Here is a 13,161-nt window from a genome sequence, read left to right as displayed (position 1 = left end):
TACTATGTATCCTGGGTTTACTGTAACCATGTGCTACTTACTTTTTCGTTCTCTACCAGCAGCGCTATTGTCTTCGCCTGCAGTGTCAGGAGTAGCGAGGCTTTGCTAGCATCTCGAAGCCAGCCGTCAAAGTCCGGAAGATTGGGGAGTTGCCCTAATGGAGCGGGGTCTCAAATCGGCCCTCCACTACTGGCAGGAACCTGGCGCATACAGTAGTGGCGCTAGTGCACCATTGCTACTCTTCTAACTGCACGCCGATAGCCGGGCTAACAGGTCTGCGAGCCAGGACCGAAAAAAGCCCACGAGACTCTTCGAACGCTCGACGGATAGTAAGAAGAAAACCCGCTGCTGGATCATTCAGGCTTCGACGTGACTGGCCTTCTAGGTCGGGACGGTACAAGCGGAGCAGTGGGAACATCAGGCACTGGGTTGCGCACCAGAACAGGTATAGGTTGCATCACAAGCTGTCCCTACGTAACTCGCCGCAGTGCTTTTGTGTCTCCTAGCTCTGGGCTAGTTGGGTCCCGTCCACCACAAGCAGCGGAAACGCATCTGGTGGTTCTCTCAGCTATTGAAACAGAGGCATGCGCTCATTGTACTCCACATCTTCACCGTTGCTGTTTTGGTTGGTACCTATTAGGATCATAAGGCGACAACAACCCAGTTATTTGCATCTGTTTCTGGCCATGCCAGCTGAAGCTATTTTTGGCCCTACGGACTTCTTACCGGAAGATACAGTTATCAGAAAGAGGCCAGTGCAGGCCTGATGGCGTAATTTATTATGCACGCAGCTCAATTTGCGAAGCGAGAGATTTCTCGACAAGGAAGTGCTTCTTCGTAGCCGGTGCGAAGGTATCTTACCAAGCTTTGCATTCGGATTACGAACATCATGCTGTGGGTACCCATTCTGACGTACAGGAGTGTAAAATGGTTCAGCTGCGGTCGGGCAGATGTAGAACTCAATATTTGCAGCTGCTGATGGCGCCGCCGCTTCAAATGAGCAAAACTAGCGAACAGCAGCAGAGTTGGAGTAGCGAATAGGGTCACGATCATACGCCGATACTGCGGCGTCCCCTTTTCGGCCGTGGCGTACTTGGAGGCTCAAGAGGCACAGAGCAGCGCGCAAAAAATAATTCTCAGAGACCGAAACAACCATTCCGGTTCGCACAAGCATACTCTCCAATTGCGCCGTTTCCGGTGTGGCGTGCTGAGTCCGGATGGAATCAAAATCATCCGGTAATATCCAGTGTTGTTTTTCCGCCGCATCAGCTCGAAGACTCTCGTAAGCTGTTTCCTGTCCCGGCTTCCATAGTTGCCCGCAGACCTGTTGGCCCGAATGTTGGAGTGCAGCATCGGAAGAGTAGCAATGGTGCACTAACACTAACGCTACTACTGCAGTGGACCATTCGCAACTCCACCATAGGACCAACTGCCCAACCTTTTGGGCTGCGCTAGAACTTATCCCCGTTAAAACGTGCTGAAGAGACGCTGCAAAAACAATTCTCGTCAACAACAGGTTTAAGAACCAGATCAGCAGCTGCCTGGTGAGGCCCAACTCAAGCTCATCATATGATCAACGTTTCATATCCGCAAGCCAGCAGCTTGCTATATATACCGTTCCGCGAGACGCTATTGTAGCTCAATGGACACTCAGCGACTTATCGCTGCAGAACCAAGCACGCGAGCTCGGGGGTACTGCGACATCTTCACTCTTGTAATCAACTTACATCATGAAAATCAGTAGGATATGTAGCAATCAGTCGTGTCAGTTTCTTGTTTCTTGCAGCTAGTTTGGCAGTTTTCCCCGCGTCGACGTCAGTTTCAGGCAGATTGACACATCTTGCGCAGTAGGTTGCAGCGAGACTGAAACCTTGACGTCGTAGATTATGCACCAGCCAACAACGACATTCAAGCCGAGGCAAGGATACTCGAGTTCATAGTATATTAAAAACTATCTCAGTCTTCCTTCTTCTTCTTCTTCTTCGAGCCTTCATTCGACTTCATTATCAGTTGCACATAACTCGCATTTCTTGTGAAAAATCCACTCCACAGCCTCAACAATGCCGCCCACTGAAAACACTAATCCGGGCAACTTTGCCAACCGGTGAGATCCGTCCTGTCCTCATTATTAGAACCTGCACACGTGCTAACCCTACCAGCCCCAAGGAAGAGGTGCAGGAAATCGCGTCCAAGGGTGGCCAGTCAAGCCACAACTCTGGCTTCGCCAATATGGATGCCGACAAACAGGTTCGTACCTATCATCTCGGAAAATTAGATGAGAAGCATTTAGCATGATCAGTTGCAACTGACAGCATCCTCAGCGCGACATAGCGTCGCAGGGAGGGAAGGCCTCCAGTGGGTCCTTTGAGCCTGGCTCCGAAAAGGCACAGGAGGCTGGCCGCAAGGGCGGATCCCACACCAGCACCGAGTAGGTTAAACTCGACCAACAATATGTTGTAGGGTGCCAGGAGCGGGGTTACTACGATACCCCGCTACGGATACTAGAGTGCAGTTGCGGGGAGGTTAGACATCGCAGCAAGCGTATTAAGCAACTGCCAGGGGCAATCGTAGATGCTGGAAAAGCTAGCGTGTATCTAAAGAAACACTATGAAACTATTTGCGCCGCGAACGAGTTGTTTCGTTACAAAGTTATCGAATTATGCCCGTGACTGTGTCTGGGTCCCAATAAGACGAAAGTTATTGTAACATAGCATATTTTCCTGTTAACATCTTGTTAAAACCGCAAGGCCCCATGTGAAATTTCGTAGGATGACACGGCATGTTGGTCAATGGTGGTTTTCTGCAATCCGAAATCGCTTCTCGTTCCGTGCGCCTTCTCGGCTTGTTCTTTTTGAAAGCTACCTCAACGCAAGTCCGCTGATTCTGACGTCGCACGTCAAATCATATTAAATGATCTAGCGACAAGAAACATGATAACTGTTGACTCTTACTAATCCCTGGATACTCCTAACTAAATCCAACTCTCCCGAGGTGCAATAGGTAGTGTAATCAACTATTATCAGGGAACTTGCGGAATAAGTCGGCCAGCTTATCCATTGGCGCGCTCAGTAAGCCCAAAACAGATTCGAATGCAGGATTCTCGCCAGCGCTCGGGTGACTGCGCGACGGCACAAAGTGCTTGGTTCGGTCGAACGTCTTGACCAACATCTCCGACTCGCCATCGCCCTTCCTGTTCAGAATGGCCTGCTCCAGGGCGGGTAGGTCCTCGCTTTCCTCCTCTTTTATATGCAGCGACAGCACCTGCCACAATTCCTTAAGTTTGGGTACGTAGTTCGTGTCCTCGCCTTTCAGGTTTTGAAACTCCTTGAGCATTTCCTTGACCTGGAACGAATTTAACGATTAGAAGCATTAAAACAGTACGTGTAAACTATTACCTGGTGGTGCTGTTCCCGGTCGTTGTCCGCGAGCTGCTTGCCTTTCGCGCCGAGGTACTTCTCCATCGCCGGATAGACAATCAGTTCCTCGCCCACAGAATGGCGCGCCAGCTCCCAAGTGAATTGGTTGCCCCAACGAACGCGTTGATCGGCATCATTGCAATTGACGAACTTGTTATAGTATTCCTCCAGCTCTCTGTGGTCCTTAGTGATGGTCTCGGCGATGGTGGACATGGCTGCAATCCTCGTGCCCAGCGGCTTGTACGAGTGTGTGAGTGCAGGTTGAAAACGGGAGACTCGAACCAGCGGGCGGGCAGTGAGGCGCATCTTGAACTAGAAAGCTCTCATGGCCATCGGATAAAGGACAAGGAGTCAATCTTTAATCCCATCAAAGCCTCAAGCTTAATCCAATGGTCTGGTATGCCGGCTAACAGCCATGACAAAAACCAAGCTTTCCATTGGATGGGTGGGCAAGGAATTCACTGTTTCGCATGAACCTCAGGTTAGCCAATAGACCGTCAAGGTTATTAATCGATGACACAATGATCACCAGATCGTACGCTCTGGAAACCCGCCAGTCGCACGTATGAGAGCGGCAATGATGGCCCGGCGGCATCTGGACCGGGAATATACGTAATGCGAACATCGTCAACTCTGGGCAGCACCCGGTTAGGCAAGTGGATGGCTTCTTTAGTCTTAGTTCCTCGCCAACAAACGCCCAGTACCCCTCAGTGCTTATAAGACGAGCCGAGCCGAAACGCTTTGCGCATGTTCCCACTGAAGACTTGCCAAGAACCGGCAGGACGTAACCTTCCGGGTAGCAGGCCAGGGAGGCTTTAGTCCGGCCTAGTGTCCATCCCATGTTGGCATGGGAATTCTACACTGCGGTGCATTACCATCAAGTGGATCTTACTGGTGACCAGTATACTGGTGAGCAAAGTTGAGCCGGGTGGAGGGTACCACTACTGCTTGAAAGCGCCGGGAAGGAAATTGTGGACTTGGGAAGCTTACGAGATGGTTACTGCGGGTTAGGCTGAGCGCTGCTTTCACCCCACAATGCGGCGCTGTCCCCTCATAGCTATCAAGAGCGAATGTAACGTCCTGGGGCAGCTTTGCTATTGGCTGCACGGGAATCTCGACAAGATCTTCTGGGCGGAGCGGGCTTTGTAACGTCCCCATACCTCTTTTTTTCACACCTGCCATACCTTACCGCTGTGCCCGAGGCAATGCGCCAGTGCGACGTTCAAATTGGTAATCCTGAAAGCTCGCCAGCAACCTCCTGGCCTATACGCCATTTCCCTAACGGATAAAGCATGTACGACCCCTCCCGCTAGACCGGCTCTCGATACAATAGCGGCAACCCCATCCCAGATCCTAAATTACCCGCTCTGGCGAAAGTCTTTCATTTCCCTCTTCGATACTGGCCATCAATATGCCATCTTCGAAGCGGTACCGATTATATCACCGTGGGCAGGCTCAGGAGATGCACGGGAGGCCCACCACCTCCATCGGTGACCCATGTTCAGCTACAATATGGCTAATCTAACGTCACTGTGCCCTGGCAGGTGCGTCACTTTACTCCTGGTCTGGGAACTTCCTGTTTTTGGTCGCCTGCCGCGCGACCTGGCCCTTTGTTCCATAGTATGGCGCGTTAACGCCACAAGGACTTCACAGATTGAGGAGGGTGATCATCAGTATGGTGGCATCCGGCAATTCACTAGCAAAGGAAGACCTAAGCTCCATCTGATTTAACTCAACATTTCCAGCCCGGTACCGCCGCTCTCCTCAACATCTATACCCATCGACTACTGTTCGTCTTCTCTTTTCATAAACACGGCCACCGAAATGTCTACTTCAACTGGAAACATCAACCCTGGCAATTTTGCCAACCGGTACATTTCACTTGCTTCCAAGAACTCGTCGTCAACCATACGCTGATACGCTGATACCCGGTAGCTCCAAGGAGGAAGTACAAGAAATTGCCTCCAAAGGTGGCCAGGCTAGCCACAACTCTGGCAGCCACGGTCACGAAGGCGAGCCCGTCGGCGTCATCTCCGATGAAACCAAGGTCGAAGATCCGATTGATGCTAAGACCGCCGATTCTGACGCACAGCTAGGTAAGTCTATCTAGCCCTGTAGCGCCAATCACGGCCCTCAATCGCCGCTCCAGTCCTTCCAGTTTGATACATGCATATTGACTTGTACTTATAGAGCGTGATGATAAGGACGCCATCAGGGAGGACAACATCGTTGGCGAGCGCACGCGCGGTGGTAAGCCTCGGCCTAATTACCAGGAGCCTGGCGATACGGAGGGCCTTCCCGAAGTCTCTGGCCGAAGCGCGGTTGCGCAGTAGGTGATGTCTACTCGATATCGAGGGGGGCTACATGAGGCTTGCAGAATGCCTAAGGCAACGCACATTCTGGTATCCGAAAATCGAGTCAGTTGTGCGACCTCTTGACCATCATCTAAAGGCGAGAGCACGGAGGCCAGGAATGAATAGAGAATGAAACATTCCAAGTTTACATTATTGAACATAAGGAGCTACATCTTGAACAGGTTTTGCGTGAGAGCTAGTTTAAGAATGGAACCGCTACGAAAGATGTCCTCGGCTGTTATACGACACCCACTTTACTTCCTTGCGAAAATGGAGGACGTGTGCCATACCCAACATGCCGCCCCTTGAAGCTTCGAATATTGGTCGAGTGGATCCGTCACGTCAATGTCCCAGGACCTTGAGGCTGAAGTCATACACGTGTGTTGGTGAAGGAGTTATCCAGGTAATCCTAACGACAAGCCTTATGTGATAAAGGTTGTAGATGGACTGCCATTGATATGCTCTCACTTTGGTCTTGTACCGTATTGTATAGCTAACGCAATACTTGTGCCTAATACTTGTGCCTAATACTTGTGCCTAATACTTGTGCCTAATACTTGTGCCTAATACTTGTGCCCTGTTCTTGCCGAAGGTGGCGCACTGAGTCTCATCCAAATTTGAATCAACACCACGGTCATCATTACTGTAAAGGGATAAATAGTAGACTACTTCTTGATAAATAGGTTACATATACGCAGGCATCGACGAAACCTCTAGACCGAGACGAGCCCAATCAATAACTATTATATTGTATCAAAGTTCAAAAGCCTCTCGCAGTCTCTCCCGTATACTCGCCTCCACCTCCCTGGCCCAATCCTCGGCGCACTCCCACAGCTGTACTTCGTGGTCCCGGTCCCGGTACCTGTCCCCTTCCTCCAGCTCGCCCAGGTGCACGTCGAGCAGTTCGACCATCTCGTCGTACACCTCCTGCCCGCCCGGCTACCTCATCTACCCGCTCCTCCAGCTCGGCGTTGTGCCGCCGCAGCCGCGCCTCGAGGTCGCGAGAGTACCATAGACCTATCATATAGGCGGATGATGACGATTATGGCACTGACCTTAACGGCGGCGGGGATTCCAACGATCGCGGCAAATATGAGGGCAGCGGGCTTACCACCGTCGTCGTCGCCTTCATGTTGCGTTTTCGACAGTTTCGCAGTGGCCCGATGTTGTTTTACTTGGCGCTATCGCGGCTCCACTTACGTTTCGGGTATGCTGCTGTCCTTCTCTGTCGCCGTCGCTGGAGATGGTATCAATACCAGCAGTAGCAGCTGTAGCAGGTCCTTTTTTCTCGTAGGCCCGGTAGTAGCCCGGCGGCGTGGCGGTGGCGACAGTCGAGACCATATCCGACTCGGACGCTGTTGACTACTGAGAGGGCCGCGGCGAGGGCGAACCGAGCGGTTGCTGCCTGTCCTCGTTGGCGTCATCCTCGTCCTCGTACTTGGGCGGTGGGGTCTCGTCGTAACTGGGAGATGGGAATCATGCGCGGCGGCGCGAGTGGGATCTTCTTCTTCTCCAACAACAGAAACCAGGCTAACAGCAGTCTGAAGAGGAAGAAGGCGGTAGGAAGAGCGCAAGAGGCGTTCTTGGCCCTCGATACTCCACAACCTACCGCCTTGGCCCTGGTACATCTTGCGCAGGTCCAGTATCCGCGCCAGCTCCGCCCCATGCGCCTCGCTCGGAACCCCGCGACGACAGGCCCGGTATAAGACCTTGTAATCGGCTTTGCGAGGGGGTTGTGGGGCATGTACATGGAGATGCGCGAGGCGGCGGCGAGCAAAGCGACTAGGGCGCAAGTGCGGCGTGTCTCGGACTCGGTATCGCCATCGTCATGGTAGCAGCGATTGGGATCAAAGTTATGTGGCACAACGAGCTGGCCGCGCCGGCGGAGATGGAACCATAAACGGGTAAAGGAGCGATGGCCGTCGAGATAGCGCTGGATGGTAAGGAAAAGCGGCGGACGGTCGGCGTTCCATTCGCTGCAGGGGCTTTTATCGAGCGACGAGATCATGTCGCGGGTGAAACGCAGGTAGAGCGTGGCCTTGTCGGCCAAAGAGATGGTCAAGTGAAAGAGGACGGTGGCGGAGGGGTTGTAGTTTGCGTCGAACTCGACGGACCGTCCCAGGTCGGCGTTGTCCATCATCATTATCTTGGGGCGCCACCCTTTCGTGTCGTCGTTGCTGGTTTCTTCTCCGTCACGGTCGTGACGCTCGTCGTCATCGTCGAATTTGACATGCGCGTCGCACACGGCGACGGCATGGGTGGTAAAGCGAACCGGTTCCCCGCGGCCATCGCTAGGGCTTGCCATGTTACGGATCGTTTGGAGTGGGTCGTGTGGTTCGTTCCTAGAGAGTAAGCATACAGGCAATCAACAGCTACCAATAAGACTGCTCCCGGTATCGTATGTTGGTAGCGCAGTAACTGTTTGTTGTATGGAAGACAGACGTGTCTAAGGCTCTGCCCTGGATTGGATCGTGTCGCAAAGCTGCTAGGCGTGGTAGAATGACGGGGACTGTAAGTAACTGTTCTCCAATGAAAGACGAGTCCCTACCAAAATCCCCATCCCACCCTAGCAACATTGCAAACCCGGACAAAACCAGAGAGAGAAAAGAGCTATCTATCGGATTGATTTGCCGTGTGCTTTGTTTTGCTTCGCTTTGCAAGCTGCCGGGCGCAGTAGCTTGACCGGAGACGTTGGGCGACTATTCTCCAGCAAAGAGCCGAAGACGAGTTCCAACGTGATCCCAATCCTACCCCGACAACATTACAAAGGCAAAGGTAAAATACAAGCAGCAAGAGGCGAAAGAAAGGATGCGTGATTCGATTCTGTCGTAGGGATACGAGATGGCTGTCGTCGGAAAGAATGGTGGGCGGAAAAGTACCCATCCACTTCAGAGCCTTGTGCGACATGTCTCGGAATCTACATGAAGAAAAGCAAAATACGGCGGAAAAATGAAAGAAGGCGACGCATTCCCATATTGCTCCGACGACAAAATGAGTCGCTGCTTTCGCCTATTTGAAGGGAAACCAGCAAGCCTTCAATGCAATTTCGAATTATTCCGCTGGGCACGAGCCGTGGGCGACTGCCTTGGGGGCCGTTTTACCTTCGAGTCATGACCTACCTATGATTGGTACGATAGTTTGATGAGACGTCTCTCATATGAATGAGTGAACAAGCTCTTAAGCGAGAGCATGGTATAGTGGGGGCAGTAAGCATGGCAAAACATAGACAGCCAGGCTTAGACTTCCACCGTTCCTTGATGTGGTCGACCAACGTAGGAGGAAATAGAAATCCTCCCATGTCAAAACCTATCAGAATGGAACATGCCGGGCGAACCTACATGCAGCACGCACCGCATGAGTGCATCGTGCCCCGAACCTCACGCCAGCGTGCGTCCTGCTCCCATATCTCCATAGCAGGACGGAGTGCCTGGCGTAGGGCATAGGCTCGGCAAATTGCCATCAATTCAGGGGTCTCGCTGGGTTTGGGGTAGCATTAAACTACTGGATCAGGGGAGGCTTGCCCGAAAGCGGTATAGTCGATGCAGCCCGCTGCGAGAACCTTATCAAGAAGTACTTATGTATGCAACCCTCCACACCTGGTCCTATTTATAAAAAATGGTACATACATTAGGTCAGGAGACTGGATCCTGCAATTGGACCTTCGATCTCATCTCTTCCTCTATCCCGCACATCTCCCAGGACGGACCGGGTTCAGAGCCTCGTTTGAACGGCTCACTCTATTACGACCCCTGTCTGTATACACACATCAAGATGACGATAATGACGCTCACGAATCTGTGCTATCCATAGCTGAGACAAGGCAAACATCGTGGCTACCAAGACTGCCAATGCCAAAAGGCTCTGGCTGAATAAAGAACGCGGGCGCGTTAGTAATGCACTGCAGGTAATATTGCGCCCATGGTGCTCCACTACAACCCAGCTTCTCGCTGCCCATTGGCATCGCCATCGCCTCAAATCCACACCACCCGACCAGAGGCGGCCGAAAAGGACCAGGACGGGTCTAGCCGAGCGGATCATGGCGGGAACTGGGTCAGCCACCCCCGATAGACCACTACGCTGCTGCTTTTTCTCATAACTATCGCCCGTTCCCCCCTCAGCCCATCCTCTGCTAGTGCAACTGCTAGGAACGAGCCAGCCCGTGGTTTATTCACAATCTATTGTTGTTCGGCCAAGCTAGTTGTCCATCGACGACGACGACAACGGATCCCATTCGCTTCGCCTGCCCATAATGCGTTCACTAGCAGGCCCACTCGTCGCGGCTCTCGCTGCCGCGACATCAGTAACGGCTCAAGCAGCAGCCGCGGCAACAGCGTCACCAACGCCCGCGCCCTCGACGACGGCGGCGCCTACTTTCTCAGTGCTCACCATCACGGTGCAGGCCCTGACGACGACGTTCACGCCGCCACCAAAATGCCGGGAAAGCCACCTATCCATGATGTCGCCGCCCAAGTACGAGATCTGGCTCAACGAGCCGCAGCCCGTGCCCGGCCCGCCCATCGGCGAGTGCTACCCGTCCGAGTTGATCCAGGGCTACAAGAGCATGGCCAATTCGTCGAGCTCCATCGCGCCCTTCTTCAAGCCGCTCGTGTGTCCCGAGGGCTGGCACACGGCCCAGGAGTGGCCCAACGGCTATATCGCTTGTTGCAATTCGTAGGTGCACCACCAATTGGACGATCGTGCGATGGAAGAGAGGAACGCGCGACAGTAAAGGCTGACTGATTTGGTTGTGTAGTGGTTACAATCTTCACCTCCCCAAATCCACGGCGGATCCCGATAGACCCGCCTACGGCGGGACGTGCTACAGCAATTTCCTCGTCGGCCAGACGGTCAACGTCACCAAATACGGCACTGCGAGCTTGACCGGCACGGGGCTGTTCCCCGCCACTTCGGTAGCCGACCAGGCCTATGCGCATCCCATGGATGGTTACAAGGTTGGAGCCGTTCCCGGCACCGTAAGTAGTTTGGTTTTTTTGCTCTCTCTAGAACTTTAGTAGGTGATCAATTTTAGAAGACAATTTGCTAACAACCCACGCAGTCAACATCATCATCTTCAGACGACGCCAAGTCCGGAATCAGCGGGGGCGCCATCGCCGGCATCGTCATTGGAGCCGTCGCGCTTGTCGCCGCCATCGTTTTGTCCGTATTCTTCCTCTTCCGCCGACGCCAGCAGCAGATGCAGCAGGACGCCAGCCAGCACGACCCTGCCGCCCAGATGGCCTACGCACCATCAGAGCCTCCGCACTCGGCCAAGGGCTTCAGCAGCCCGACCATGACGGCCAACTCGCACGACCCGACCATCTCAGCAAACAACGCCGACTATCATCATCAATGGCAGCAGCAGCAACAACACCAGATGTCGCCACATGAGCTTCACTCGCCCGCACCCGCCGCGGAGCTGGCTAATACGTATCGCCAGGGGGAGCTGGATGGGGATTGGCGGGGACATGAGCTGCGTGGTTAGAAACCCTAGGACCAAAAATTGAATTTGTATAGTTTTCTTCTCGGCAGTACCCTAAATGGTTATCATGTGGCTGGACTCTCTTTCTATCGGGACCGATTAGAGGATTGGCAATGGCTTTGTGGCCCTGGAAAAACCTCTTGACCGCTTCTTTTCCACTTTAATCGTTGTCAAAGACAAGACTCTGACGGTGGTCAGACCCAGCCACATTCGGCGGCCGTCCATCGATGTTCAGGTTTTTTTTTGGTGTCCCCGCCATCAGCATCAACAGTATCACAGCCATGATCAAACCCTTTGCGAAACCATCGTTTCTCCTCGCTAGCTTGGATACGGATATCGACTAACTTGCAGTCTGGTACCAGATATACCAAGGTGGCGACGAGGGCCTCGTCTCTCATCCCAGTGACGAACAACACATACACACCGTCAGCACCGCGCAGAACGTTCAGGGAATGTTGCTCAGGCAGACTCGGGTTCTGGCGCACCTGTTCTGGAAGAATGCTATCAACGCTTCCCAATGCTGTCCTTCGTATAGTCGATCTCCAAGCAGGCGATCTAGAGAGGCACCGGCAGCAGCCTCGTATTCTCGTTTGGCTACGTCGCTAATGCCGACGACATAGGCAGAAAGGTCCCGGTGTTGATTGAGCATAGTTAGGCCCAGGCCTTGGCACTGTAGTCCTTACCGACATCCCTGTCGACGTCGTTCGGCATATACTGCAGGCCCACCCCTGCTATGGCAGAGACGACGCAGGTCGCATAGTCGCGAGACTCGTCGCTCGATCCAGAGAGGCGTTTTCTTTGGTAGTGGACAATCTAGTCCAGTGAGACGTGAAAGAACTGCCCGCTGCAGCTGAGAAAACTGGCAATTCCTTTTGCATTGTGTCAGGCCTTGGGGGCGCTAATGTGGATGGCAAGCCAGCAGAAAAGGGTTTGAAAATACACATTGAGGTTGTCGTCAACGGCGCCACAGGCTCTGTATATTGGCCTTTCAGCAGTTCCCGGATATCACTTATACCGGTCAGCTCATGGAACCCTCTCGGGAGCTCTATCTGAGCGTGCTGCCATGCGACACGAGCCCGCTCATACTTAACTGAACTGATCATTGCCTGGCAGAAACGGTCTGCCCAACCAAATGGACAGTGGATTGCGATGTTGCCGTGGGTGTATCCGTCTTGAAGGGTTTGAGCGTGGTCAGTAAGGCGCAAGGGAAAGTGAACACGCGTCTGACTCAGTGGTATATTATGACTTGCTTACCATGGTAGCCCATTGTACATGTGTCGCCTGTATCAGAACCTGTTGCTCTTTGGATGCGGTGCGAAAGCGCTGTCCCATGCTACGCAACTGCTCCAGGGCGAGCTGGGCGGCCTCTTCTGAACCTGCAACAGTATGCTGCGCTGACGGGGCAGCCCCGGGGGTTACGCCTGGTTTCCGAAAAGTCATTATTGATAGTGAGATTGTGGTCGCAAGGTACGGGAGACATGATGACGGGTTGGCTTAGCCAACCAGGGTTTTATATATTCCACTTTCGGGGTTTGCGACCGTCTAGATATCTAGACGGAAGTACCTCCGGGATGGTCCAACTTCTAGACTCCTCCTATTCTGATTGTGACACGAGTTTGGGAAGTTTGGGAGGGAAGAAGACATGCATGGAGTGGGACTAGACCCTTTGGCTTTAACGCAAAATGCCAGGACTTGGACTGGGGATGAAAAGGTCAGGCTTAGCGGCACCGACTTTAGTGAGGCTGGTGGATTAGGTCCCCTAAAAATGATATGCAGTGTAGTTCAGTAAACGGTAGATCGAAGGAACTTGCTGTGGCAGAGGTGCGTGCATGCAACCCTGTCTTACCCCTCATGAAGCAACAGCTCCAACCACTCGTTTGGCGTATGGTGGTGGCAGGTTGCTGGGTAAAGC

The 13,161-nt window shown here is 53.0% G+C and overlaps 7 protein-coding genes across 7 annotated transcripts; 3 read left to right on the top strand and 4 right to left on the bottom strand.

Moving 5' to 3' along the window:
• Window positions 1-2,060: 2,060 nt before the first annotated feature.
• Window positions 2,061-2,432, top strand: PG985_005667 (uncharacterized protein; the record flags this gene model as incomplete). The annotated part of the gene is made up of 3 exons (XM_066825436.1): window positions 2,061-2,104; window positions 2,160-2,247; window positions 2,322-2,432. 3 exons carry the CDS (start codon window positions 2,061-2,063, stop codon window positions 2,430-2,432), a joined length of 243 nt encoding a protein of 80 aa, XP_066688596.1.
• A 577-nt stretch (window positions 2,433-3,009) lies between these two features.
• Window positions 3,010-3,722, bottom strand: PG985_005666 (uncharacterized protein; the record flags this gene model as incomplete). The annotated part of the gene is made up of 2 exons (XM_066825435.1): window positions 3,010-3,342; window positions 3,396-3,722. 2 exons carry the CDS (start codon window positions 3,720-3,722, stop codon window positions 3,010-3,012), a joined length of 660 nt encoding a protein of 219 aa, XP_066688595.1.
• A 1,518-nt stretch (window positions 3,723-5,240) lies between these two features.
• Window positions 5,241-5,749, top strand: PG985_005665 (uncharacterized protein; the record flags this gene model as incomplete). Its single annotated transcript, XM_066825434.1, has 3 exons — window positions 5,241-5,287; window positions 5,352-5,512; window positions 5,607-5,749. The coding sequence occupies 3 exons, from the start codon at window positions 5,241-5,243 to the stop codon at window positions 5,747-5,749; spliced, it is 351 nt and encodes a 116-aa protein (XP_066688594.1).
• A 774-nt stretch (window positions 5,750-6,523) lies between these two features.
• PG985_005664 (uncharacterized protein) lies at window positions 6,524-7,111 on the bottom strand (the record flags this gene model as incomplete). The annotated part of the gene is made up of 2 exons (XM_066825433.1): window positions 6,524-6,709; window positions 6,971-7,111. The coding sequence occupies 2 exons, from the start codon at window positions 7,109-7,111 to the stop codon at window positions 6,524-6,526; spliced, it is 327 nt and encodes a 108-aa protein (XP_066688593.1).
• A 79-nt stretch (window positions 7,112-7,190) lies between these two features.
• On the bottom strand, window positions 7,191-8,075 carry PG985_005663 (uncharacterized protein; the record flags this gene model as incomplete). The annotated part of the gene is made up of 1 exon (XM_066825432.1): window positions 7,191-8,075. The coding sequence occupies one exon, from the start codon at window positions 8,073-8,075 to the stop codon at window positions 7,191-7,193; it is 885 nt and encodes a 294-aa protein (XP_066688592.1).
• A 1,944-nt stretch (window positions 8,076-10,019) lies between these two features.
• PG985_005662 (Cfem domain protein) lies at window positions 10,020-11,252 on the top strand (the record flags this gene model as incomplete). Its single annotated transcript, XM_066825431.1, has 3 exons — window positions 10,020-10,441; window positions 10,524-10,743; window positions 10,827-11,252. 3 exons carry the CDS (start codon window positions 10,020-10,022, stop codon window positions 11,250-11,252), a joined length of 1,068 nt encoding a protein of 355 aa, XP_066688591.1.
• A 191-nt stretch (window positions 11,253-11,443) lies between these two features.
• PG985_005661 (phosphoribosyl transferase domain protein) lies at window positions 11,444-12,689 on the bottom strand (the record flags this gene model as incomplete). Its single annotated transcript, XM_066825430.1, has 3 exons — window positions 11,444-11,769; window positions 11,933-12,062; window positions 12,504-12,689. 3 exons carry the CDS (start codon window positions 12,687-12,689, stop codon window positions 11,444-11,446), a joined length of 642 nt encoding a protein of 213 aa, XP_066688590.1.
• Between the last annotated feature and the right edge of the window lie 472 nt (window positions 12,690-13,161).

This window comes from Apiospora marii, assembly GCF_038362585.1.
Source record: "Apiospora marii strain CBS 49790 chromosome Unknown utg000003l_segment0_segment0, whole genome shotgun sequence".
NCBI classification, from domain to species: domain Eukaryota; kingdom Fungi; phylum Ascomycota; class Sordariomycetes; order Amphisphaeriales; family Apiosporaceae; genus Apiospora; species Apiospora marii.
Note: the sequence above shows the minus strand (reverse complement) of the source record. Positions and strands in the feature narration are given on the sequence as shown.